The sequence below is a fragment of the Balearica regulorum genome, chromosome 7 (assembly GCF_011004875.1).
Source record: "Balearica regulorum gibbericeps isolate bBalReg1 chromosome 7, bBalReg1.pri, whole genome shotgun sequence".
Lineage (NCBI taxonomy): Eukaryota > Metazoa > Chordata > Aves > Gruiformes > Gruidae > Balearica > Balearica regulorum.
In genome coordinates, this window is record NC_046190.1 from 40,110,245 (window position 1) to 40,136,220 (window position 25,976).

A 25,976-nucleotide genomic window follows, 5' to 3' on the forward strand; every position below is an offset into this window, starting at 1 on the left:
GAGGTGATAACCCACGCCACAAAAGCGATTCACCTCTTTGTACGGCACTTAGTGGTTCACCATCCAAAGCCATGAGAGTGAGGTCCTCCAGATAAAGCCACCTCACCGGGCTCCTGTTCCTGTGAGCACCTCTCCCGTTCTTCCCTTTCTGTTGCTTACCGACAGCTCGGGCCTCTCACACTTCCACCCCTCTGCTCATTGACATAAAAGAAGAGTTTTGGTCTCCAAAGCATTCCGTGACCAGTACACACACTGACCACCGCTGACCAGCTGTCCCAGGGCTGATACTGGGAATGGAAAGCTCTGCGACTCCCTGACATCTTCCCCTAACGCCAGAAAGAGCCCTCCCAAAGCAAGTAAAACCAAACATCAAAGCAAATGGGGACGGGGTGGGATCTTCACATCTATCAACCATACCAATGATAAATCATACCATACTTGATGATAAAGTCAGCCCATGTCTCAATGCTTCGAAATCTCCAAGGACCTTATGGACTCTGCTGTTCTTCATCTAAAGACTCTGCTCAGCTCCATCACAGAGCGTTTGCTGCCTCATATTGCCCTATTAACCTGACAACCCGTTCCTGAGAGCAATCCCATCTCATCTTCTCTAGGGACTTCCCTTGGTTTTGAACAACATTTACACTCTGAGACCCCAAGAAAGTTAATGGTGCCCCATGTTCACCGCAGGCAGCTGGAGCAGTGGGGAGAGGAGCTGGAGTGCCGTTGGCAGCACTGCAGCTACCAACATAAGAGCGATACTGAAGCTTACAGCCATAAACAAAGCAAGAGGCAGGTGAAGAACAGGTAAAGAATGAGATGATGAATTAGCAGAGAAGAGGACACCCTGTTTGGGCTGGGCCGCTGGGGGGACAGGCTTCTGCCTGGGTTTTTGAAAAGAAAGGTGATACACCACCTCATACTGCTTAAAGCCACTTGACTTTGAAGACTACATTCACAGCCATGGCAGCACGAGGGTTTGCATCAGACTCTTGTGGTAAGGCAGCCCAAGGTGTGGATTTACAGCAGTATAAATACCCTAAATAAAGCATCCGCACGCGCTCTGTACAGGGTAAGCGGTGGGCTACTTCCACTGGCAGGCAAATTCACCCTTGCAATTCTGACCAGTATGAGCAAGGAGGCGGACAACCACTAAGAACTTGCAAATTCACTGCATATCTATCTATGCTTTTGCATATTTTATGATGGGCTTTTGACATACTTTGTGGGTTTGACATTACCTGTCCCATCTAGCATCAAGCAGGAAACGTACCTCAACGCTCTTTCACGCAGTACTGTTTAGGTGCACGGACTAAACCCCTGCCTGTTGGTTTTGTCCAAAAGTATCATAACCTTAGGGTAGGTCTTTACACCGGGCAAACTACAGAGACACTACATCAATCCCAAGCTGGTTTGCAGCTGTATTCACAACAGCGTGAGCCGTGCTCCCTCTAAACAGACAGGACAGTCAACTGAGTTCAGAACATCATTACATCCAATTCATGGCTTTTCGCAAGTGAAAAGGGTTCAAGTTAATTGCACAGGCAAACAAAACCAGGACTATTAGTTTCTTAGGTAGCAGTTGGACCAAACTTCTCCTTTTTGCACAAGCAGGCCACAGAAACTGCAGTTTACCTATAGCATGACACCTCTTTCATGTTTGGGCAACCAAAATCAGAAAGATCACAAGAAGCATAATGTTATTTGGAGGTAAACCAGCACCTGACCTCCAAAAGCTGTCAGAAGTATATACCCTAGAACTCGGTTTTCAAAAGGTTTTACTTACTTGTATTTTAAGAGCAGCCACTGAACAAACCACAGTCCTACAAGGATCATGCCGTTGATTTCACAAATAGAAAAAGCCCATTGTACCCGATCAAAGCGATCAAAAAATGCATCTGGTAGGGGAGGCTGCACCTCCTTGGGAGGCACTCGTTCATGAACGACTGAAATAGTCACTGTGGTAAAGATGAAACAAAAAAGTGCATAAATAAATGCCAGGAAAGTCTTGCCCCATTCCATAGGATACTGTGAGCGCTCTGGCTCTGGCATGGGGATCTTTATCATCTCCTTCTTATACCCATTTGGCATCCCGTTTAGCTTCATTTTACTGCTAAAGCCATTCTCGCGCGCGGTGTTGCTCACGCTGACGCGGATGTGCCCGTTGACGTGCCCGTTTTTGTGAGCCTCGATGTGGTGAGCCATTTTTAAAGTTTCTATCATGTGCAATAGCCGCTGTCCGCTGTCGGAAGACACCCGGGAGAGAGGCGTCGTCTTAAAATCCTCCTCCGTGAGGTTGATCAAATCCTGCCCGGTGAAGCTCTTCAATGGCTCACAATACTCTGGCACAGCATTTTCCGTTAGCCAATTCGTCACCTCCTCGGGTGACCACAACCCCACTTCTTTCATCTCGCCAGGCAGCCAGGGCACAGTCTGACATTGACTTTAAATCGGGCAGCAGTCACTGCGACTCCAGCGCGTCGGAAAGCTCCTCCTTGGCTTCATCTTGTCCAAGGAAGCAGTTTGGCGAAAGGCGAGTCCCCGGCTCTAACCACCCGATACGAGCATCCAGGCGCTGTGGCAAGCATAGGAAAAGGTTCACTTCATATTCGTGTTGGCATTCTTCTTCCTGGGGAGGAGAAAAATCCCAAACCAGTCATTAGGACAGCGTTTACCAATAGTTTGCGGTTCATGTTTAAAGACAAAATTACTGCAGAACAGCCAGACTCCGGCAAGGAAAAGACTAACTGATTTGAGCTCTCGCCTTGTACACGCAGCACTGTCCTTTCTGAGCTTGCTACCGATTCCTCAAGAGCTTGAGCAGCTCTGTAGTACACACGCCACTTTACAGCTGTGGGACAGACTCCTTCCTGCTCTATATTTGCTAAATTTTCTATTACTATGCAGCTCTGGTCCATAACCAGTACCCAAACTCCTCCTAAAATCATACTACTAATGGATTTAAGGATCTCCAGAGCAAATGTTTAGTGTTATTCATGTCACAAACCTTCTCCTCCCCTTACAGACTTGTATCTTAATGCAATGCGTTGCACTTAGTTACTGAATAGGAAGCCTGAGGTTTGTTCTGCAAGGCAAAAATATCTAGTGTACCACAAAAACCGCTTTTCTAAAGGTCAGCCACACACACACACACACAAATTATGCAGATAAGCAAGGTTATGCTCTCTGGGACAAAGCACCAGCAGAAGAAAAAAATCCATGCCCAAACAGGTTAGCCTGAAAATAAACTGAAGCATTTAGGTTTGCAGGACTCTAGCAGATGTTTAGCAGCTCTTGAAGGTAAATTTTAGGGTTTCCATGGTATACCGCTACAATTCAAATAAATGTTTGTCATCAGCTAAAAAAGGAACCAGTAGAAAAAAGAAAGTGAAACTTTAAAAAAAAAAAAAAAAGGAACTAGGTAACAAACTTCTACATCAAATTAATTACAAAAATAGCTTAGAAAGCTTAGAAAAGCTGATCACTCCCAATACAAAAATTACAGGAAAACAGATGCTACTCGCAGGGACCTCTTCCTGCATTTTGGAGACACGAGCAGCAAAATCCTCAGCACAAGGCAGCGATCACGCGGCAGCGGACGCCACCAGCAAATTCCCAGGTTTGAGATGTTCATTCAAGGAACAAACAGAAACTGGTCCTTCCCAGAGCAAAGGGAGGACAACGGTGAGAAGCCTCGTCTGCAGCCCGCCATCCCACGGGCCACGTCGGCATCAGAAACACAAAGTGACCTAAAGAAAGTAACAGCGTGGGGAAAAAACACTTTACGTTTTCAAAAGTTGTATCGTGCCTTTATCAGCTTAAAGAATATTTTTAGCCTCCTACAAGCCACCAGATGTTTGTTTTTCATTGCAGGGAGCAAAGTTGCCACTGAGGAAAAGCAAAATAATCTACGCTACTGGCACGATTTGAGAAGAAGTGGTACAAAACAGATACAGAGCTATAGTCCTATGCAAAATGAGATCGTGCTGCCTATAAGCCTATTTTTTGACATGCTACCTCTAAACCCGAGCAGAAACACAAAGGTGCAGCTTTTCACGTGTTTCTCTGCGGAATGAACCTGTGATTAATAAAAGACACAGGTCTGGACGAAGGACTGGCAGCATTTTGCGTACGCTGCTTCTCGCTTGCTGGGCACGCCATGCACATGCATGCATTTACATCCACGGAGCAGACAGGGATGAAGATGAACATTCCCCCTTGCGAATATTTGCACTGTTTTAAGAGAGCAGAAGATAGGATACAGCTCTACTTCCTTTCCTTTTTTTTTTTTCAGTGGGATGATATGTACTGAGGAAGGCTTTTAGCCACGGATCGCTTCATTATTCAAGTTGTGTTTAGCAAATCGGTATTTAGTTACACAGCTCTGAACGTGGCGCGGGGGGGGGGAAGGATGAATTGAATTACGCATGTTAACCCACATTAGAAACTCCTACAAGGCTTTGCCCGAAGGAGCAGCTCAGCTCTCCACCACGCTGGGCTCCGCTGCGCTCGCGTTATCACAGGGCAACTCAACTCCTGGGCCCGGCACCAGCGGCAGCACGCAGCTCAAGCACGAACCCTGCATCCTTACTCCACGCCGGGGAGGGCTGGTGTCACCAGCAGTTACGGGAAGACGTGTTGCCTCCAGCTCCCCAGCTTCATGGCCTCAGTCTGCGCGTTAAGGGCGATGTCAGCCCGGAGCTATCTCGCTTGCTAATGCCTGCGGCTCGACTCGCCCGCTGCAGACCAAGGAGATGGAAACACCATCGCCTTCTTGATGTCCGCAGTATTTCAGTCTCGGGTGATGCACCAGTAATTCACAACTCAAGGAATCGGTGTATGTGTGAAGGAAAATACAACACACGCTTTCACACAATCCGAGGGTCGAAACTCAGGTTGAAATCCGTGAGGTGCAGCACCAGACGCTGCGCAGCAGCAAACTCACAGCTAATACTAACAACAGATTGCTCTGTGGGCTCGCTGTTTCCGAGGGTAGCACCTTACAACCTTGATAAAACCTAAGTTATTTATTTTTTAATCCTGCTACGACACCTGGGTTTTTAGTCTGCAGCAGGACCTCCTTTTCCTCATGCCATTCAACAGCTCCATCGGCTGCCTCTCCAAGTTTTGCTTTACAAATTCAGCAGGGCTTTGGGGTTGTCGGAGCACTCCGTGTACACCATGAGGTGGGGCAACATTACACCTTTTCAATTTTAAACGCCGGAGGGACTGAATCACAGTTTCCCAAGCCACTCAGAAAGGAGGAACGCTGACCTTTAACCATTATCCCTCTCGACGTGTCAGCCTTTCCATCCAGCCCCCGGCAACATGCCGCAAGCCTCCTGCGCGCTGAAGGGTTCAGGATCCCAAAGACGCAGCGCGAAGGGCTGCGTTCATCACTGTCCAGGAGCCCGCAGACAACCTCCAAATTACATCTCCTCACTTACCACATGCATACATCTCCTCCCGCCACGGCTAAGCTAGTAGGTTTTAAGATGAGCTCTGTGTGGAGCCTAAAAGAATAAAAATCTCTTCCCAGCTGCAAATATCGGTCTGATATTGGCACAAGAATCACAGTATGCTGGTGTAACCCCACGATACCTGGCCTGGCAGTGTAATGAGAAATAGCAAATGCGTGTGCCTTGCAGTAAAACTGCAGGGTTTGGCAATATTGCTAAAAACTACTATCAATTCAGAAACTTGCTCGTGCTTTAAACTTACCATCAGTAATGCTATTAAAGGTACCACAGAGAAAAATAAAGATTGTTCGACCCCAATTTTTGTGTCTTTATGGAACATAAAATATAAACACATCTCCTAAGAGTCTCTGCTGGTTTTATAAATGAGAAATCCCATCTCCTGCACAGAGGCACACGCTTTCACCCCATCTCGTCCTCTGCGGATGGACGGACGAGGATGGTGCGGGGGTCACGAAGGAGCAAAAAGCTACTGAGCAGAGAGCTTCACTCCTCAGGGATGACACTTCTGGGAGCACGAGTGCAGCGCTGGCCAGGTGCAATCCCAGCCCGCTGCTATCGCACCACCAGCGTGTAAATCACTAATAGAGCCCCTTTTACAAAAGCAGAGTGACTGGTACTCATGGGAGAAAGGCTCAGAGGAAAGATAATGCGTCTGTCAAGGACACAGGCCATGGAGTTGTTTTCGATGAGAGTTAAAATGAGGAAAAACAACTAAAATTTCTAACGAACACCCATCATTCAAACCTCCGTTTCACAGCCTGTCTAATGGGGGAGGAACAGGCAAAAAAGCTTCTTTACTAACACCTTCCAGCTTGCCACATTAAAAATACCTCGTTTTCCATCTTGCGTTCATGAAAGCTTGATCGAGCGAGGTTTGGAGAAACGCTATTGGAGACTAACAGCCCTCGCTGGCCCCTTGCTTCCACAAAAGGTCTTCTCCTGTCCACAACAGCTGAAGACAGAAGTTGGAGATGGGCACGTCCACCGGCTTACCTTGGTCCCACTGCCCCGGCAAGGCACAGGGACGGGCAGGGGGACGGGCACACACCCAAACCTCCCCAGCTCTGCTACAGGGTGTTACCCTGGGCCTGGCAACTAAAACGCTCCCTCCATCCGCAGCAGATCTGCTTCATTAAGGAGCCTGTATCTGATAACGAATTATAAATAACAATGCAATTATCATAATAATACCAACTGCACAATGATAACGACACCGTGTAAAACCGGTATCTCAAAATACCCACACCACTAGACTCGAGCAGGATAAAATAACTTCAGCAAGGGCTCCAGTCCCCACCTCCCTGTGTTTACATGACCTTTTTTCCTGTTCCCACCAAACATTAAAGTGCTAACTCAAAACTTTCAGATCTTTTTCCACTTTCCCAACAGGGAGTATTTCCCACCACCGCTTCAACCCGCCCACATGAGGGTTGTAATACCATGACCATGGCCACCCCAGTGGGTGAAACAAGTATTTGAGAGCGTGCTACATAACCTTGCGTATCAAGATCTGTTCTCTTTTGCATCGCTTTGTGGAGATGCGGTTGGGCATAAGGACAGAACGTGGGAGCAGCCACCTCTTTGGCTAAAGGACAAGACAATCAGCAATAAAATCACCAGCTGGCACACCTCCGCACTTGACTTGGCGGCGACGGTGCAGAAAACTGCAGTTTTCTGTCTCTAGGCCTGCTTGGAGGATAACTGAGCACTCACGTTGGGCATCACTGTCCCAGATTTCCTTTCAAAGTCCATGGGCTCACCGCTGAGCGAGCGATGGACATCCCCCGGGCGGGCGGCACGAGACTTTGTCTGGGGTGGATGCAGGGTCCACGGAGCAGTAACCTCCCTCCACAACCCCAGAGCTGGCTAACAGGCTAGCACGCCGTTCCCTATTACCCTAAACTTGCAAGCAGAAAGCATTACATCTCGCAATTAACGCTGATGAGACAAACCCACTTCCATCTAAAACAGCAAATAAAGACCCTCAAAATCAGTTTGTCTCCAATCTCCTCCTAAAGCACTTTGAAACCCGACCGAAGAAAACCTAAATCTTTCCAAATCAAATCATGCCTTCCTCATGTTTCTACAGTGCTTTTATTCTCTAAGCGAGGACCTTTGCTGCCAAGGCAACAGTCACTATAGAAATCAGTAAAATAACCAGCCATTTCAGAAACCGCGACAAGCTCCTTCACCAGGAGCCACGGAGATTTTCAAATCCCGGCAGGGGCAGGGGCTGTGTTTCAGTTGCAACATGGAGCATCCTTCGCAAACACCCCGGAAAAGTTGAGATGGTAAAACTGTTAGTGCAAAATAGTGTTAAAACGAGTGAGGTCCAGGGATAAGCACAGTTTGAAGACAAAATAGGGACATTTTCTCCCTCGGAAAACAAACGCCGAGATGCACACTGATTACGTGTGTGCAAGTGTAAGCAGGAGAAAATGAACTGCTGTAAGGATTGAAGTTTTAATGCTTTAGAAACCAACCCACAAGTGACTTCCCCAAAACCCCTGGCGAGCAGAAGTTACACAGAGACCAAATACTCCGGATGGAAGCCGGGAACTCTCATCCTGCAGTTTTAGAGCACAAAACAAACTCTTTGTAACAGCAGGGTCTGAGTCACTGCTACAGTCACATCCTCTATGGGCATTGTATCATCACTAACAGTTATGCTCCAACACCTCAACAACTGGGCATCCTGTACTTGCAAAGCCCCTCTGCATGCCAATTTGCAACGAAATGGTGATGCCTGCCACAAATTATGTGCTGGTATCACTAACAAGCTCTCAAGCAACGTACCGAAATGCTTCCCTCCCTCCAGGATAGCCTTGCCTCCAAACCAGAGATCGCTCCTTGCAAGAGGCTGCACCGCTAGCGAGCAAGAGACTGTTGGCATTTTAAAACATTACAGTAAATCTGGGTTTGTGCTGTAAATACAAATATATGCAAATAGAAAGTATCTGTAAGTATAAAATTGAGGCACAGATGGGCTCACGAGTTTCACAGAGCTCCGAGATAGGTTTCCAAGGTCGGTCCCAGATGGAAAACATTGTCCCGTGGACACAAAGTCAGAGCAAGCAGAATTACTACTATGAAAAGAAAGGCTGGGATCGACATGTGAAGCAACACCCACGTACCCTAAATCGCTACTTACGCAGCTTCAGAGAGAGAAAAAAAAATGCCTGTATACTACATAAATCCCCGAGCAGCCCATTTTTTCTAAATTACTCTATAGGAAGAAGAAGAAAAAAAGCCACTGTATATTTCCTATCCTAATTTAACAAAAAAATAAGAAATGCAAATCCACTCACAGGCAGGGATCTCGGTATAACAGCTCTGAACCCAAGCCCGGAGTTCAGTGGCAAAGATTTCAAAACGAAAGTACTCGCATCAAATCTGAATAACTAAACAGCTCATCTTCTGATGGGAAACACTGCTAGCGAGTACCTCTGCTACAAAAATGCATCATCTATGCTGGGTGCGTGCGTGTGTGTAGGTATATACACGCACACGTTCTGTGCGATAGAGACACCTTTTCCCTCCAAACCTGATGAAGCCTCAGTCCCTTTGCTTCTTCGTAGCCCTATATCTCTTTGCTCAACTTTCTTCCTCCCCCTTCTTCTTCCTCGGGCTTGGAAGTAGTTATGGAAACCGGCAAACACTCACCTGACCAGCAATCTCTTCACAAGAACAGTTGCTAAGCAAGGCTTTTGTTTTGACACTACGGAAATCCTGCTCGGGTGATCCGGGGGGTGGACAGGATGGGGTGGGGAGGGCAGGTCCTGCCTTTGGTTTCAGTTACTAACGATTATTTCAGACTGAAAAGTCTTCTCAAACGCAGGAGGGAGAGCCAGGCACCCCAACTGGCACCCACGGGAACAGCTACGGGCTTTCCAGCTACGGCAGGGATAACCCAGGCACACATCTCATTTTGTACTGCGTGCTGCAATCCTAATGCCCAAATCCTGAAGTCATTACAACAACTGCAAAAAGAGTGGGATGAATATTAGCTTATTTTTGAATGGCTGCGATAGGAAATCTACCTTCCAGCTCCCTGCCCCAAATGCTTTCAGTTCTGTGCAGGAACGATGCAAGTAACACCACAAAGTTAATCTGCGGGGGCGGGGGAACAAAACAACACAATCCCCAACTATATTCAACTCCTAAGAATATTATCCTTGAGAGAAAGTGGGTTTGTACTACTTCAACCTTCCACCTGCAAAGGGGTGCACGAAAATCTTAACGGACCGTCACAAATCCTTACACACGGGTCAATCTGCTTCGACACCTGGGTCTTTAATTCTTCAGCAAAGGCTCCTATGGCAGGACTCAACCCACCCACCGCATCGGTCGCTCCTTCACTCCCTACAAACAAAAACCCCCGCGGACACCCCGACGCACGCTGCGCTCAAACCTTGCACATCCGGTTTCTGGGCCGAAGGAACCCTAAGCGTTTCTGGGCGCTGTGCTCGGGCAGCGGCAAGCTCTGGCCGTCGTCTCCACCACAGCTACACACACGTCTGTGTTACGCCTCGGGATCTGGGTCAGCCGGAGATAGGGCAGAGCTGGAAATAGAGCCCCGTGTCCTCGTGCAACCTCTGAGCTAACTCCGTTACTAAAGAGCACGAAACAATACTTGCCTCCGTCTTGAAACTATCCAAACCTCCTTATATTTATCCGCACACAACAGAAAACCTCCGAAGGAAAACAGATGAAACACTGAAAAAAGCAAAAAAAAAGTGATTCCCCCCCCCCCCCCCCTCCCCGTACCGCCTGGCATAGAAATGGGGAGAGGAAGGTGTAGGGCAGAAGGATGGAAACAAGAAAATAAGGAGAGACTAAATGCTTGCAGCATGCTCCGTATTTTAACTCTGTTAACCAAGTAAATGTATTTTGGGTTGATTTCTTTGTTGTTGGTTTTGAGCTGGGTTGCTGGGGGGTTTTTTTGGTGTTCAGGGTTGTGGGGTTTTTTTTAAACCTAAAAGTAATGTATTGTTAGAAAGTCAAATTTGTGGTGAGCTTCTGGGAAACTAAGTAGTAGCAAAAAATTCTTTAAAAATTATCAAAACAGAAAGGGAAGTTTTGCCTAAGGAAGCTGAGAACAGTCTTGTGACTGACGGAAACACAGCTCTGAAATGCTTACTCCAGCATGTTTTGCCAAACCAGCCCTGCAGATTGGGAAAAAGCGAGTTGGCAGAAACTATAGTCAAAACAGAGCCTCACTGAAGGCTTAAATCAATTAATTGTTATATTTTCTTAATATTTGGGTTTGTTACTAGACATGTATCAGACACCATCCAGACCACAACAGCGGCTTCCTCCAAACTGCCTTTCCCAGAGTTACAGATAAAGCAAGAGAAAACCAAGTTTACACGCTCGGAATCCCAGCCTAGAATAACGTTTCCATGTTTCATTAGAGATATAAATATTTTATTTAGAACACCCTACTTTTGAAGTCCAGCACATCAGACCCAGATCAAAAAGACTCCAAGCCTCAAGAGTTGAAATATAAACCTCTATATATCTTCATGCAAGACACCGTTCTCTGCATTTCAGCTGTCACTATTCATAAACCCACCCAAAAAGCACACCGTCAACATTATTAATTTGCAATGCTATTACCCTTGTAAAACAAAACAATTCTTGGGTTTGCCTTTATTAATTCAGTTTCATGTAACACACACTGTCTGAAAGACAGAACACCACAAATATTCAAGATTATTTCTGGTATATATAGTCCTAACCCAATTTTTGAACACATAGTCCTCCTCTTTCCAGCAATACCTGTTCAGAGTTGTACCACAACTAAAACATTTAGGTCTGGAAGACACGTATCTGTAGGAAGAAAAGGAAGACTTATTGCACTGCTGGTCCAGAACAACCAGAAAACCAGGAAAGGCTAGAAAAAGAAGAAAAAAAAAGAAAAAAGAAAGGCGGCATTTTTGATTGCCAGTGAGTTACGAGTGTACAATCTGCACGCTGGGAATTTGTCTTAGTAGAGCCAGATCTGCTGAAAATTCAGATGAAGTGTCCTGGCATCTTTTTTTTTGTGGTTAATGCTACAAGCAAGAAAAACATCTCTCGGCTCACTTGGCAACCTTCAGCCACCTTCTTTACTCTCTTCGCTGCCAATCGCATGGATGCCAGGTCTCGCTGTTTGCAGTGGAGATCCATCACTGCCGGCATTCGGCTTGATGGCAAAAACATGCTCGCATTCATTCAGCAAAATCCAGTGCGGCTGGAGAGACAAATCCTCTCCCCTCCCCAGCCCAGCCATCCAGCATCTCGCTCTTCGAAAGCAAGAGTGCCAGAAAGGGACGGCAACTCAGACCAGCTCTGTTCCCTGCTCCAAGGGTCCCTAGTTTTTTGCCTTTTATAGATAATTCCATGATTGTTGCTTGGCGTTTCAGGACTGCTGCTGCTGCCACTGAATGTGACTCTTTGATGCTGCAACGAGCTCCCAATTTCAGAATTTGGACTTCTGAAACCCAAGAGATTCCTCCCCCAGCGCTGAAAAGTAGCTTTATCTCTGTATCAGACTCCAGATCTTAACGCCGTCAACCACCCATCCCCAGCTGCTCCCGATCTACGTCAGATATGCCAGCTCTCCCATTATTTTGTGACACTGGCAAATCCTACTTAAATCTTGCTTCTGACAACATTTGACATTGAACCCAAAGAACAGATAGATATGCACAAACTTCCTCCCCAAAACATTAAGTGTTCCTAACGTGTTTAATTGCCAGATATTTGAAGAGCACAAACCGAACATTTAAAACACGCTTGCTTCCACACTGCCAGTGATGGCAACTGGGTGTACTAACAGGTAGCAAACAATTTCCCAAGAACAAGACCACAAGCAGAATCACTTGAAATCATTATAGCAGGTTCAAAGTCTGCCAAGTACTTAATATTTTAAATATTCCTCTCTGCTCAAAGTTGTGATTAACTACATTCACAAATAAAGAAAGATAAGAAACTTGTATCCTGCTATCTTACTGTTCTGGAAACGATGAGTATTTCAATACCCAACTGAAAGCCTCAGAAGCTCCTGCAGACATCCAATTACCTCTTAATTTATTTTTCTAATGACACACTTGTGGTACAGGAGATGTCCCTACGTCATGTTCTCCTAGCATCTTTATGGAGATGTCCATTAGCCACCCAGCAACTCCGGTTCCGATCCCAGGGAGTATCGCAGGCAGGGCCGGCTCTCGGCCACCCTTTCTTCTGCAGGCAGCGACTCCACTATCTGGCACCCTGAACGCGAAAGACTGGATGACCGTGAAGCAGATTCACATGCCGAACTGGTAGGTTTTGAACGCATCAATTAAATCAGTTCCAAAAGTAACCTGTAATTCCAGCCAAACAAGAGAATCTCAGCTCGAGGTACTGGGTGAGTAGGACTAGCTTGCATTCATGTCATGGAAATTAAGCTACATTTAAAAACAGTATTTAATGAAAACAGTATTTCAGGTCACAAACTCCCCCACTCGGGGAACGCTATCATCCACTACCTACCCCCAGCCCATAAAACCGCTGCAAACCAGAGTGCAAAGCTCCTTCAGCTGTTCGTTCACACTTCACAACCAGAAATCATTAAAATACTTAAATCAGATGCCTCGAGATGGTTGTTCATGTGATACCTTTTCTCCTGCCAGAGAAGGGATGGAGGGATCAGGCCCAGCTTGCTATCGTCAGCGCTAGCACGACCGCGCAGCCTCTAGCAAACTTTCCTTACTAGTCTGAACATTTTAACTAAAAGGCGGCAAACCGAGCTGTACACTATGAACTGTGTGATGCACTCCTCAAAGTCTGGAGTTAACTGCTTGTAGCACAGTGCTAAACATAATGTCATTTCCACCATGCACCCCAATGTAAGTGTCCATGGACTACGTCACAGCCCGTACGCTTTACTGAGCACGTAACAACTGTAGCTCCCTGCAGTCAGCCATCCACACGCTGCTCACAGCAAGCAAATCAAATTGCGCAGATAATTTCAGCTGGTTTAGAAATTGAAAAGCTGTGTCCACCCTTAAGGAGAAAAAAAAAAAAAAAGAAAGGGAAAAAAAAAAATCAGCATTCCTTCCCAGAAAGTGGACACATGAATTAACCATTTAATCAATTAAGGGATGCCTGTCACTCCAAAAGGATCACTGAGCTGCTTGCCTGCAAAAACAAGACCGAGCTTCACAGTTCCTGTTACACAAACAGGTTAACGTGCAATGAAGAGGACAAGCCCTGCCCGTCTACAGCAGCAAGAGAACCGCAGAAACTCAGCGGCACTATCCTCCTCCTTCCAGCCACAGAAAGAGGAACCCAGATAAATTGCAGGGAAGGAGATGAGAGGGAGGGAGAGGAGGAAGGATTTAAAATCTGCGGTCACGTGGATGCCGTAGCTTTCTGCAAGCAGATGGGCGAAGCCCAGATTAGCAAGGTATTAACGAAAGCAAGGCGTAATGAAAGCACGGCAGTACCGCCGGTGAGGTACAGCTCGAGAACAGCTGAACTCTGACCTGCCTCGCCGTGCGGAACGATGGTCCCCTCTCCCAGACGGATCAGTGTCGGCCGCAAAGTCACTGCTGACTGGTGGGAAAGGATGGGAGATTGCAAGAGAAGCGGGGCACAGTTGGAAAAAGCTGCTGAGGCTGAAGCTAAAAGATGAATGGCAAAGTAGATAACGAAGCAGCAGCCACGCAGGAAAGCACAATACTCCTTTAAATCAACTTTCAGCAGCAAGATGCAGAAGGCTCGCTGGGAATAAGCCTTCCACATCTGTAAATACCCAGAAGACGCACACTCTAGGGATGTCCAGCAGGATGCAATATCCCTGCTGCGTACCTGAGTAAGAAAACAAAACAAGGGAATAACAATAACACAGAAGTTTCTAATGTACTGGGGCTCATCCGAGCATCGGAGGGGTTAGGATGTTACGGCAGGGTAGAAATTCCTCTCACACCAGTAAAACCCCATCAACCGCCTCACGACAGGCTCCGTGACTACGCGGCATTCCCTCAAGGCCTGGGAAACGTATATACACCTCCTAAACACCTTAGTAAACAGAAGAGTACAAAACAAACGGGGGCCAACCTGACACAGCTGCTGCTTTACCTACCCGTCCCACGGTCAGACTCGCTCTACAGGACTATCCTTGAACCGTGCTCTGACATGCATCTTTTAGGTAAATCCTAAGACCATACGCAAGATGATCTAAACCTGATAAAATACAGCATTTTAATAAGAGGCCATTTAAAAAAAAAAAAAAAATCTTCCATGCAGAAAGATCACAAAAATTCACCGTCAGTCTTTTGGTAATGCCAGTGCTTCTCCAGCAAACAGTACAGAGCTGTTGAAATGACTACTGATGGAAAAAAAATATGATTTTGGAAACTATAAGATCAAGTACTGTAAAGGGCTCATACAAAAAGATATTAAACAGTCACGGTAATTTGCATTTGGAGCTTGTTGGGTTTTTGTTTGTTTGTTTGGGTGGGTTTTGTGGGGGCGAGGGCGGGGCTGTATTACCAGAGATTGCACAGAATATAAATACACATGAAATTTGCTTTTAAAAGCAAGTATATTATTATCTGTCCTTAGGCACTCCAAAACCTTTTCATTGGGTCTGAAAATACCTACATTCACAAATATTTAATGTGGGTGAGGGGATAAAAGTACCGGAGCAGAAATCCTGATGAAATATGCAGCTCACCCTACGTGGCACCACAACAGCACTGAAAAAAGCGTCTTATGATAGGTTTTATTTCACATCATTAGTGAAGCAAATGTAGGGACTTGATTTAATTTGATCCTGAGAAAAACTTGCGCTGGTCTGAATCGGTCTTCGGCAGCCAAATTGCAAAAGCCTGACCTCACAGCCTCTCCCATCAAGTACAGGCAAACGGCAAACGCAGCGGCCGGCACGCGAGCCAGCTCAGTCCAGCCGCAGCATCTGCACGCGGGTAGCCTGAAACACACGACGTGCCACGCACAGGGCACCATGCGAATTAAGATTTAAGGGGAAAATCGCTGATCTCGGACCAGAAAAGCCAGCGGCTATAGGAGGGTAGGAGGACATCCCGTTCCCATCTGTTACGGGGATTTCTTGCCCTCCGCAGAGGGCACGAGGTGATCTGCAGGAGACGGGCTGGCAACAGCAGGGCTGAGGGCTCTCCTCAATTTCTGGAGGAGTTACGAGGAAGGATGAATATTTAGAAAGATCCTGAGAAAGAGCGGTACAGCCACTGGGGAGGGGAGCACCACACACAGAGCACCAGCCCAGAAATCAGGAAACTTGCATTTCCTTAGTTCACTAAAAGCCAGGTTTTTGCCAAGTAACCAATTTCCTTACACTCTTCATTAAATAAAATATGAAGGGCAGGCGGAGAGGTAAAATATAAATGCATACACTTCCATAAGCAGCAGTCCCTGTTACTGTAGATGCTGCATAAATCATTGAGGACAACGGGACTCACGTCCCCTAACAGAGGGCACAGACTTCGGGGTCAGTTAGCAGGCGAGGAAGTTTTATATTAACAAGTGTTGGATTTATATTCACCTTCGTGATCCGCACTGCCCAGAAACAGCAGAAACCACTTTGATTCAGGTATTATTTAGTCAGGCCAAATGGGTGAAAGGCAGAATCAAACCTCAAGACAAACATCTGACGATTTTGGTGTGGGTCTCCACTAAATATAACTCTTGCAATGGGATGGCAGGACACTCGCCAGTTTGGTAATTAAGCCAGACTGGCTGAAACGATCCTTCTGTCAGATTTCTCTGCAAAGCTGCCTGAAGATATGACAGCAGTTACGAATTGCCCTATTGAAACTCGTTGCTCTATCTGTTTTCCAGCACTTTGCCACGCACGTGAGCGCAAAGACAATGTCTTTACGGTTTCAAGCGTTAGCAGTTAGCAGTATTGCTTTAGCAAATTTCCCTGGGGAAGAGTAATAGCTACCTATGGAAGACTTGCCCCTAATCACTGGCATCTCCTTGTTTTTCTTCTTTTTTTTTTTTTTTTATTTCAGGCAGCTGACTGACAATACTGTTGCAGTGCTCACGTTTACAATGTACTTGCCTTTCTCACATCTGCAAAATTTGATTCAAAAGACACAGCAGCTTTCAAACAACTGGCGGCGGGCACCTCCACAAAGTTCAGTCATGAAAACTAACTCTGTATCTAGCTGAAAACCATCTTTCGTCTTCAAAATTAGGTCGCGGCCTGACATATTTTCAGACTACCTTTTTACTACTCTGTATTTGCAAAGTGGAGTTGAGGTGGCTTTTAACTTGCAGCCAGATGAACGAGCTCAGGATGAAGACCATGCTTACCTGTACAGGCAACCTCTCTAGGACAGGACAGGCGAAACCCCGACAGTGGTGCTCAGGTCTTTGAGGGATTCCACACCTACTCCTTCCCACCATACAGGACTATACAGCTCAACAGGTCCCTGCTGAAGCTCCAGAAATAGCAGGTCTGCCCCAAACATGGGGAAAATCCGAAGCCACCATCAGCTCACGGCTGCCTCCTCCCCTGATTAATCAGAGGTTCAACAAAACTGAAAGTCATCTTTATACCTAAAGTGACTTCTGAGTATAAAATCACTTCTGCTTACCTATTGTGAAAGGAGACAGGCATTCCTCCCTACTTCAAAGCTCTGTATAAAGCTGGATTTATTGATACAGACCCATGATCCATCAGTAGAGCAAGCTATAGGAGACAAACTGTATTATGCTGGAATCTAGCAAAATCAGGAAGGAGAAGAAAAAAAAAAATCAGGAAGAAAAATCAGGAGTGTTCACCCCAAACCGAGACCTAGACAAAAGACAGAGTGGGTGTTCGTGCTCTCCGTAGCTTTATTCTTCCTTATTTCTCTTTTCAGCAGGGGTAGCGTCCGCTCTTTGCTCCCTCCTTTCCCCCATCCTCTGCAGCTTGTTTCAGCCCGGCGTGTCAGACCCTCCGCAGCCGAGCGGCACACGCTCCGGATTAAAGGTCAACAGGCTTAGAGGAAAACAGAGAGGCTGCTAAACCCAGGGCTGTGCGAAACCATCGCCCGAAATGGAGGGCAGAATATTTTAGATAACTTTGTGACAGACGGCAGCAGCGCCAGCGAGTCCCAGTGAGCCCCAGTGAGCCCAGCCAGCGTCCTCCTCTTCCTCGGGTTTTTAAAAGAAGGAGAATCGGTCTGAAAGGATCCTGAGGACTGTAAATAAATTATGGCCCCGTTCATCAATTAGCTCAGGCTGCAGTGAAATGAAAGCCACAGCGGGCTCTGTAATCACTCAAAATAAACTCCTCTGATGGGATCGCTCCTGTGCTGATGGCTCAATTACGCCTGGGAAGCCCGTTACAGAACATTAAACATTAACAAAAGTCTGAGCCTGCCTTACTTTTCTCCCAGAAAAATCTAATTCAGTAACTGAGTGCTTTTAGCTTAAGTAACCCTGAATGATTGGATCAATTCTTTTCCCACCTTTCCATCGCAAGTTGCAAAAGCCAGGCCACCGCATACAGGGGAAACGTTTGCAACGAGTCCCTTTGCTAGGCAGTTATAGTTTTATTATACAGGGAAGATATTTTTATCATGTAAAAATACATACAGTTTGGGAGGGTTGTTTATGTCAATTTAGTAGCTCAGAAATCAAAACAGGGGCAAACTGTTCTCCTGTGTTACGAGGGTTTAATGTAGCCTCGCTATAAAGATTTCTTCATTTCTCTAAAATCCAGTCCCTGGCAAACAGTTCCACAGCTTATGTTTTCTGAAACTGCAAGGGGAACCGAGAAGACAAAGTAATCCTAACACAAAAGTTGCTTTCATTTCTGATTTTGCATTTGCAATATATTATTTACTTCAAGTTTAACAGGACTAGAGATACCCTCGCCACCCAAAACATCTCTCGGTTCTCCCTCCGCAACTGTACAAGCAGAAAATAAAGTTTCTCGAGGCTTGCCCAGGTCGGATCTTTGCTGTTCTAACCTAAGTACGCCACACACATGCACTGAACAATGCCAGGATTCTGCTGCAGATTTAGGTAGGGTGTGACTAGAACAGACAAACCAATGTCCCCAAAGAAAAGCACGTGGCCAAGATTAGAAAATTTCAAAACACAAAAGGAGTTAGAAATAATAAGGAAAAAACCCAGAGAGCTGGGAAGACCAAGAAACTGAAATCAAAGTTGCACCAAAACTAACTACCTGGTGGTCTTCTTACTAAATCCTCCTCATCCTCGATGCTTAACAATCACCAATCCCAAAGCATCAGCTTCCCCAGTATAAATAAATTGGATTTAACTGGGTTCAACTTCATGGTTTTTAAAAGTGTAACAGTGTCAGCATTCTTACTGGTGAAAAATCTGCTTGACTGCTAAAGTGATTTTTTAAATTGACAAGAAAATGGTGTTGCGTGTATCGCTGGGACCATTGAATTTTTACTCCTGGTTATGAAAAGCAGCCCAGTACCAAGGAAGAAAGCATGCTGAAGCACTTTGAAGCTTCACTGAGTAAAACTAGCTGCTTGTCTTCGGGATTTTTGTCCAGAGGCTGAAAGAGTAACTTCAATTCTTAAATTCACTTTTAAAAGACAGAAGAATTCCACTTTCACAAATCGAGAGGTAAAATTTGATGCGACACCGAATTCCACCAAGCTCTGGATATGCTTCTATCTACAGCCCCTTGAAAAGAATAAATGCTGTTTGTCTTCATCTGCCATGGGGAAGTGTTATGTTACAGGTTCTCTGAACTAAATATTATATAGCTAAACATTATTTAGTTATGTTGAAGTAACTGCTGTTTTCCTCCACCATGTCCTGTGCAGGGAATACTTGGTACAGAGCGCTTGCTGGTTTTTAAGGTCCACCTAGGATGGATATCCAGGGTATCTGAGATGCCCCTGGGTATTTCCTTCATCATTTGGCACTGAACGGGATGGTTCACTGGCTATCAACATGTGGCTGGGAGGGCTACAACAGCAGGAGCTCATCTGAGCCAGGGAGCGGTGAGAGAAACCACACTGTGCTCAAGACTGACAGAGTTAACGAAAAACAAACACACAAACAAAAAACCCAAAAAGAAAAACCCCCAAACTTACGAAACCAAAGACAACAACAACAACAAAAAAAAAGTATCAGAAAACAAACTTTTCAGCAAAGAAAAGAATGGTTTCCTTAACAGGCTTCTGCCCTTATTTTAGGAAAGGCCACAGAAAATATATCCAAAGTTACAAGGACCACTGATAACCACCGGTGAAGAACTGCTGACAAAACACTGCATAATGGCCATTTCCTAAAAGCAATGCTGAAAAAGCTTGCCCTTTCCAAAACACACCATATATTTACCCTTGGCTTGTCTGTTGACTACCTTTCTCCCGATGCTTCACATGCTTATTGCAAAATAAAGTCTTTTGTAAGAGTGTAATATTATAATCAAGCAAGACAGGTACATTTAGTAAGTGAAATTAAGGCCCCAGTACTTTTTATGTGGTTTTTTTCCAACTACTCAAACTCTCCCTATAAACTACCAGAACACGCACAATTCAAACAGCAAAGTAAATCTCCTTAAGGCTTTGCTCTTAACCTGGGCAGACTAACCTGAACGAGCTCAGCCCCAGCTAGAAGCAGCAGCGTGCGTGCTGCGGCTCTGTTTTTAACCCCAATCCGAGCACACAGGCGAGCTGATGTTACCGGCGTCCCTGAACTTGGGTTACCTGTGCCAGCAGAGTTCAACAAGTCTTTTCTGGGAGGCATCCCCTCCTGCCTTGTATCCCCACCCTCCTCTCTTGCGCTTGGGTGATTGCGTGGCGGAAAAATTCCTCTTTTCCTGGTTTTCTGCTGAGCTGGGCGGCTGAACCAGCTGGCTGCGCAAGCCACACAAGCATAAGCAAGTCCTTCCCCTTTCGGTGGCAGCAGCGAGTTGTCAGAGTAGCTCAGCTCTATGTTGAAACCATACCTAAAATTTCCTAATCCGCCTTTCTATTTTTAATCAGCCACTTCCCCCACCTTCTCTGCCATGCCGACAGCTGCAGAAAGCAGCTGGAGACAACCGAGTGCTCCACCGGGCCAATTTCCCCGGCAAAAAAATCACCCACAAGCTGGCAGCAAGTGTACAAGGGACAACAGAGACAGTGCTAAACGCTATCCTGAACCCACGGTCAAGGCAGCCGAGAGGGAACGGGGCTGTCTTCCTTTTCCCTGTCCCCCGTGGCTTCAACGGCTCTTACTGAACACAGAGAGAGCATGGCGACCTGGTTCGTCCTAAGGACTGCTGCTCTCTTGGCCTCCTGGCTCCCGTAAACCGGCTGAGATACCAATCAGCACCTCTTGTCTCTAAAAAACTCTAAGGGGAGAGGCTTGAGAGCACTTGCTGGGATGCGCCCAGTACACAAACTCCTTCGACAAACACATCTCTCGGAGAAAGGTTTGGATTCATCTCCTCCTCCAGGTTTGGACATCTCCTCCTCCAGGCACTTGGTATCAGGTGTAACACAGACACACTGGCAAACCCTGAATTCTCTCCTCACGTGGTAGAACAGCTTTAAAAAGCTCAGCTTTAAAAAGATAATGTGCAGCAGCCCTGTAAAATTAGCCAAGCAAAAAAGGGCACTTTCCTGAGCAGCAAGGGCAGTTTTGAGCTTTCGTGGGCAGACGGAAACCCAGGGACGCAAAGCACAGGCTGTGCAAGGTGTTGAGCCATGTGGAACGGCACAAAGCAGGCTTTTGGGTTTGGGGTTTGTTCGTTTTTTTTTAAAGTTAGGTCCAGGCTTCTGAGCCACGCTCTCAAAGGTCTTATTAGGACCAGGTATCTCCAGGGAGAAAACTGAAAATCTCTTTGTGGGACCAGGCAGACCCTTGGCTGAGAGCCTGGCACCGAAAACGGACGCAGCTTGGGGAGGGCAAGGCACAGCTCCAGCGCCAATTCAGGGAGCTTAAGCTGGAAGTTTTGAGTCATGCTCTTGGATGCAGGCAAGTAGAATAACTTAAGCCCTTCTTCAGCTAAGCCGTTTTTCTTTTGTTCAAGCAATCGCTGCAAACATCGCAAATGTGGCTACTTTTGCTACTCTCCATATAACGGGTTTTCATATGCTAAGTACTTTCTATGCTTCAAGTTACTTGCACAAAATAGGCTTATTGCAAATGCAATCAATCAAAACGTAAAGCACATGCAGACAGGACTGCACAATTGTAATTATCAAATGCCTTGGAAAAATCCATTTCTTACATGCCTACAGAAACAGAAGTCAGGCAAAACAGAAGTCTGGCATGGAATTAAGCACAGCAAGACACACAGCAAATCTTCCTGGTTCAAACAGATTCGAACCACAGGATCCCAGGGAACAAAGCTGCTGAGTAAAAGAGCCCATAAGCCATGAACTTATTTAAAATTAAGTTTCATTAATGAGTTACAGTATTTGCAGGTAGATAAGTGGCAGAAACCAATGTGACTCAGCAATTGCCACGCTGCTGTTATGGCCAGGGGAGAGAAGCTCCACCACGAATGAACACAATGGCCCGTATCCGCACGCAGCGCAGGTGGCAGGTAGGTCTGAGAGCCTGTTCCCCACAACGTGCACCAGCAACAGCCCAGAAAAGAAGGCTGCTCTTGTCGGTTTGTGGATAACCACATGCCTTAGTCACCGTTTTATTCAAAACTCTTCCTAGCCTCAAGTTACTTCGATGAAGAGTTGAAACACTGATTCCTCCCCCCCACCCAAAACTGCTTCGGAGCTGAAGTTTCTTGTTCACGTGAAACAAAAGCATTATCCACCTACGGTTCCTCCAGCACGACAGCAATGCATGAGCTGATCCCACCGAGCAGCCTGGCATGCTCTGGTCCCGTCCCCCCCCCGCCTTAGGTTGAGCTGCTCTCCTAGGAAAGCGCTTTATTCTTTGTGCACGAAGAGGAGGTCCTCTCCCATCCTTCATAACTTTATTAACCAGTACAGAAACCACGACAGCAGCAAACACTCACACACAAAACCAAGACCTGCAAGTAACTTCACTTCTGACCTGGAAAAAGGGCGTTTCACGGTGAGAAACCTCTTTAGCAGCTGTTTTACAGGTACTGGGACCACGTGTTAATGATTTACCTGACAGTGCTCTAAGTAGGTATTTGATAAAAGCGTGGTTTTTTATGGTCTGCCTTCGCCTACATAACCAAATCAACTCACAAATGAAGTAGGCATGGTATTACTTGACAGGATAGGAAGAAATTAATGCTCCTCTACGCTTGCTTACCCCATCCTGCTTTAAAAAAAACATTTTTTTTATATATATAGACACATGCACATATATACACACACAGACTAAAACCCAAATGTCTGGAGTAGCTCTTCTGCATGTATACATATGTGTGTATATATATACAAATATACGTAGACACACAGAGATGAGCTACTGCAGGCACAGGTTTTCTAGTTTCTTCCTCCAACTTATCACTATGAATCTATTAGAAAGCTTCCAGATTAAAGCATTCAGTTCAAAAGAGGTTTACGACGAGAAGAAAAGGCAGCTACGCCAGAAACGCACAAATAGGATCACATACCGTGGAAAGACTTAGCTACATATCTGTATGTAAGACACAGCTTATGGATAAAGTTATTTTCCTGTTTCTGAAGCACGCTCAGCTCACCGAGAGGATTTCTGGGGTTTCCCTGTGACTCACTGTGTTCCTCTATACACCCAGGGCCACCCTTGTCTACAACCGAAGCATTCACGTTTTTGCACGGCAGGTGACACCGTGACACATGCAGAGCGGTGCAGTCTCACGGCACTCCCTCCTCCTATGTACAGCTGCTAAAAAAATCTCACATAAAGTCTAAAATACGTTCTTGCTCTTACTGTTTCGCATAAACACTCGCGGCAGTTGCACTAGGGATATCTGGCAGCAATTAAGGAGGTGGTTTGGGGTGGGGAGAGGTGCCTGAGATGGCAAAAAGGACAGCAGCTTGTCCCTGACTCCTGGTTTGTTCAAGCAAGCGTCACCGCCAGGCCGTGTAACTTTGATTACCTCGTACCAGTGTGCTGCAAGCAAAACCTCCAAACCTAGAAACCACAGAGAGACTCCACCGTGCCTCGCTGCCCGGCCATGGCGAGCGATGAACCTGCGTGTCGGAAACACGCCGGACCCTGCACACAACGCAGGGGTACTCACTGGCCGGATACGTGCTGCCCCAGCTGCTGGCAGCCTGGCTGGCTTTTATTTGGAAAAAACCAAACCAAAACCAAGCCCAACCAACAAGTGACTAACCACAAGCTTGAGTGCCACCTTTAAAAAAAAGAATAAATCCCCAAAAGCCATATTTTAGATCTTATTGTATCCGAGTCCTCCTGCTCGCTTCTAAAACACAGCCCCTGGCCCTTCACCAGCAGTCGAACACGCCTTTTAACTAAAACAGGATCATCCAGAGCCGGAGAGCTAGTCACTCAGGGAAATCAGGCAGCAGATAACAACAGCCAACTTTTCCTCTTCCCAGCTGTCAGCCAGAAGCGACACTTACAGTGAGAGGAGAGGGAGACAGCAGCGAGGCCTCTGCGAGCTGAAATGTTTTACGATCCCTCCGACACTTCGGCAAAGCAACTCCCGGACCCGAGGATCCCACCGGCGTCTCCTGTGCGAGCCAAACTTCCTTCAAATTAAAAGCTGCCTTCCAACTTCGCCACGCCAGGCTTCACCAGGGCTCCTCTCCCTTGCTTGCCAGCCCCGTGCGGGAAACGCCTGGAAAGGAAAAGCACAAGAGCTGAGCGGTGCACCGGAGGCGACGAAGCAAACGCTCGCCCGCTGCTGCCGCTCCCTCCCCGGCCACGCTGTCTCACCCCGCCGAGTGCGTCAGCAGCGGCGCGGCGAGAGGAGGAGACGGAGGAGGAGGAGGGACGGGAGTGCCAGCCCGGCCAGAGGGTTGCCGTTTCCTACGGCAGCTGGAGTAACACCTTGCAGCACCTCTGGGTTTTACCAGCAAAATAATGGCTAAAACAGGGGGGGAATAAAGTTATCATAAATTCAGGTCTGTTGATTCTTAATGTGTGCAAGTAACCCAAAGCAAAGCCTTGCATTAGTATTACTTTTGAAAGACTCAAGATGACACTATGAAGATGAAAGAGTCACTGCTGGGAGGAAGGATTCATTTTCCAATATACATATAAATACCAGATGTTATGTCCTGCCCTGGAAGGGGCGGGGGGGGGAACCCAACCCCAAAACCACAACAAGGCAAAAAAAAGTCGTATTTCACCATGCTAAAACAAAGTGAAACAACAAATTCCCAAACCCATGGGGAGTCCCAGGGTGGGCAGCATCCCCGGTCCCCAAGGGCACGCATCCAGCCTTTATCCCAAAAGACACACCTCCTGCACACGAATACAGGGGGTGGCAAAGATGAGCGGGAAAGGAAGGTGTGAAGCATCCCCAGAGAGCACAAGAGGGAAAAGAACATGTCTACTGGCCGCTCGCCACAGGACGGCGGGGAGGTCCATGTAACTGAGTACAAAACCACAATCCAAAGCAGACTGAAGCCACATGTTGGAGAGACTGATGGGATGACCAGCGCTGGCAGAATGTTTTCCAGCAGCTCACACGAGTGCAAGGACTCTACGCAGTCTGCTGGCCGCTGTAAGCAAAAGAAATACTGTCCAGGAGTGAAGTCAGAGGTGTATGAAGTGGCCTTCTTCCACTCCATGGATGAAATAATGCGGGAAGAAACAGACACCAGCATTAACAAATAGCAGCATCAGCTTTTCTGAACTCCACCCCAGGAGAGGGAGCCTATTGCCAGTGATACTGAGGAATCTGCAGAGCCCCATCGAAGAAATACAGGGCAGAAAAAGTATTTTTAGAAGCCGCATACAGAAATACCTCCATACTAATCTTGTCATATGGAAAATACATATTTTTAAGTAGTTGCTTTGGTCTTTTTTTAATAGATACATGCCCCTAGGCACAGCCCATCCATCCTTGTTCCTAATGCACGTAGACAGCCAGGTATCAAATGCAACAACGCGTCCATGATCAGCTCCTCCACAAAGTCCAGAAGCCAAAAAAGTCTGCAGGTTTATCACTAACCTTCAAACACCAGTGAGGAGAGGGGTGGGGAAAAGGTTTTGATGAAGGACTCTCAACATCAAGTGTTATGTCTGCAAGCGCCAGTTCAAGGAGAACAGAGAACACCTTGTTGTGCCAGTGAGCCCAGCCAGTTCCCCTGTCTCTAATTAATTTTTAAAAGTCTTTTGTTTTAAAGATCAACAAAAAAAGTACTTTGCTTAAATGGTCCAACTTGTCCCTTTCTCAAACAGCTTCTTCCCTAATTTAAGAATTAAAAACCCACATAGGCTCATTCTCCTTTTCCTGCAGATCTCCATTAACATGGGAGCTGGCAGACCCCGGCTCAAGTGAACTAACCATCAGATTTCCCTTTTCATAGCTCTTTTAGGAAGGATTTTAACAGTTAAGCTGTACCTCCAGCAGGTCAAGTCCAAGTCAGTCCATTTTATTTAAAATCTGAGGAGAGACAA

At 46.4% G+C, this 25,976-nt stretch overlaps 1 protein-coding gene across 9 annotated transcripts in view; it reads right to left on the minus strand.

Annotated features, from left to right (window-relative positions):
* SGMS1 (sphingomyelin synthase 1) overlaps positions 1-25,976 on the minus strand; it is a 98,176-nt gene that overhangs the window by 11,471 nt on the left and 60,729 nt on the right. For 5 of the 9 annotated variants that reach the window (XM_075759026.1, XM_075759029.1, XM_075759028.1 and 2 more), the window contains 2 exons: positions 23,969-24,186; positions 1,787-2,629 (listed from right to left, as the gene is read on the minus strand). In XM_075759026.1, coding sequence (XP_075615141.1) covers positions 1,787-2,409 — 623 coding nt within the window. In that variant the 5' untranslated portion in view covers positions 2,410-2,629; positions 23,969-24,186. The remainder of the gene's footprint in view (positions 1-1,786; positions 2,630-23,968; positions 24,187-25,976) is intronic. The other 4 variants (XM_075759031.1, XM_075759033.1, XM_075759034.1 and 1 more) reach the window with 1 other exon arrangement.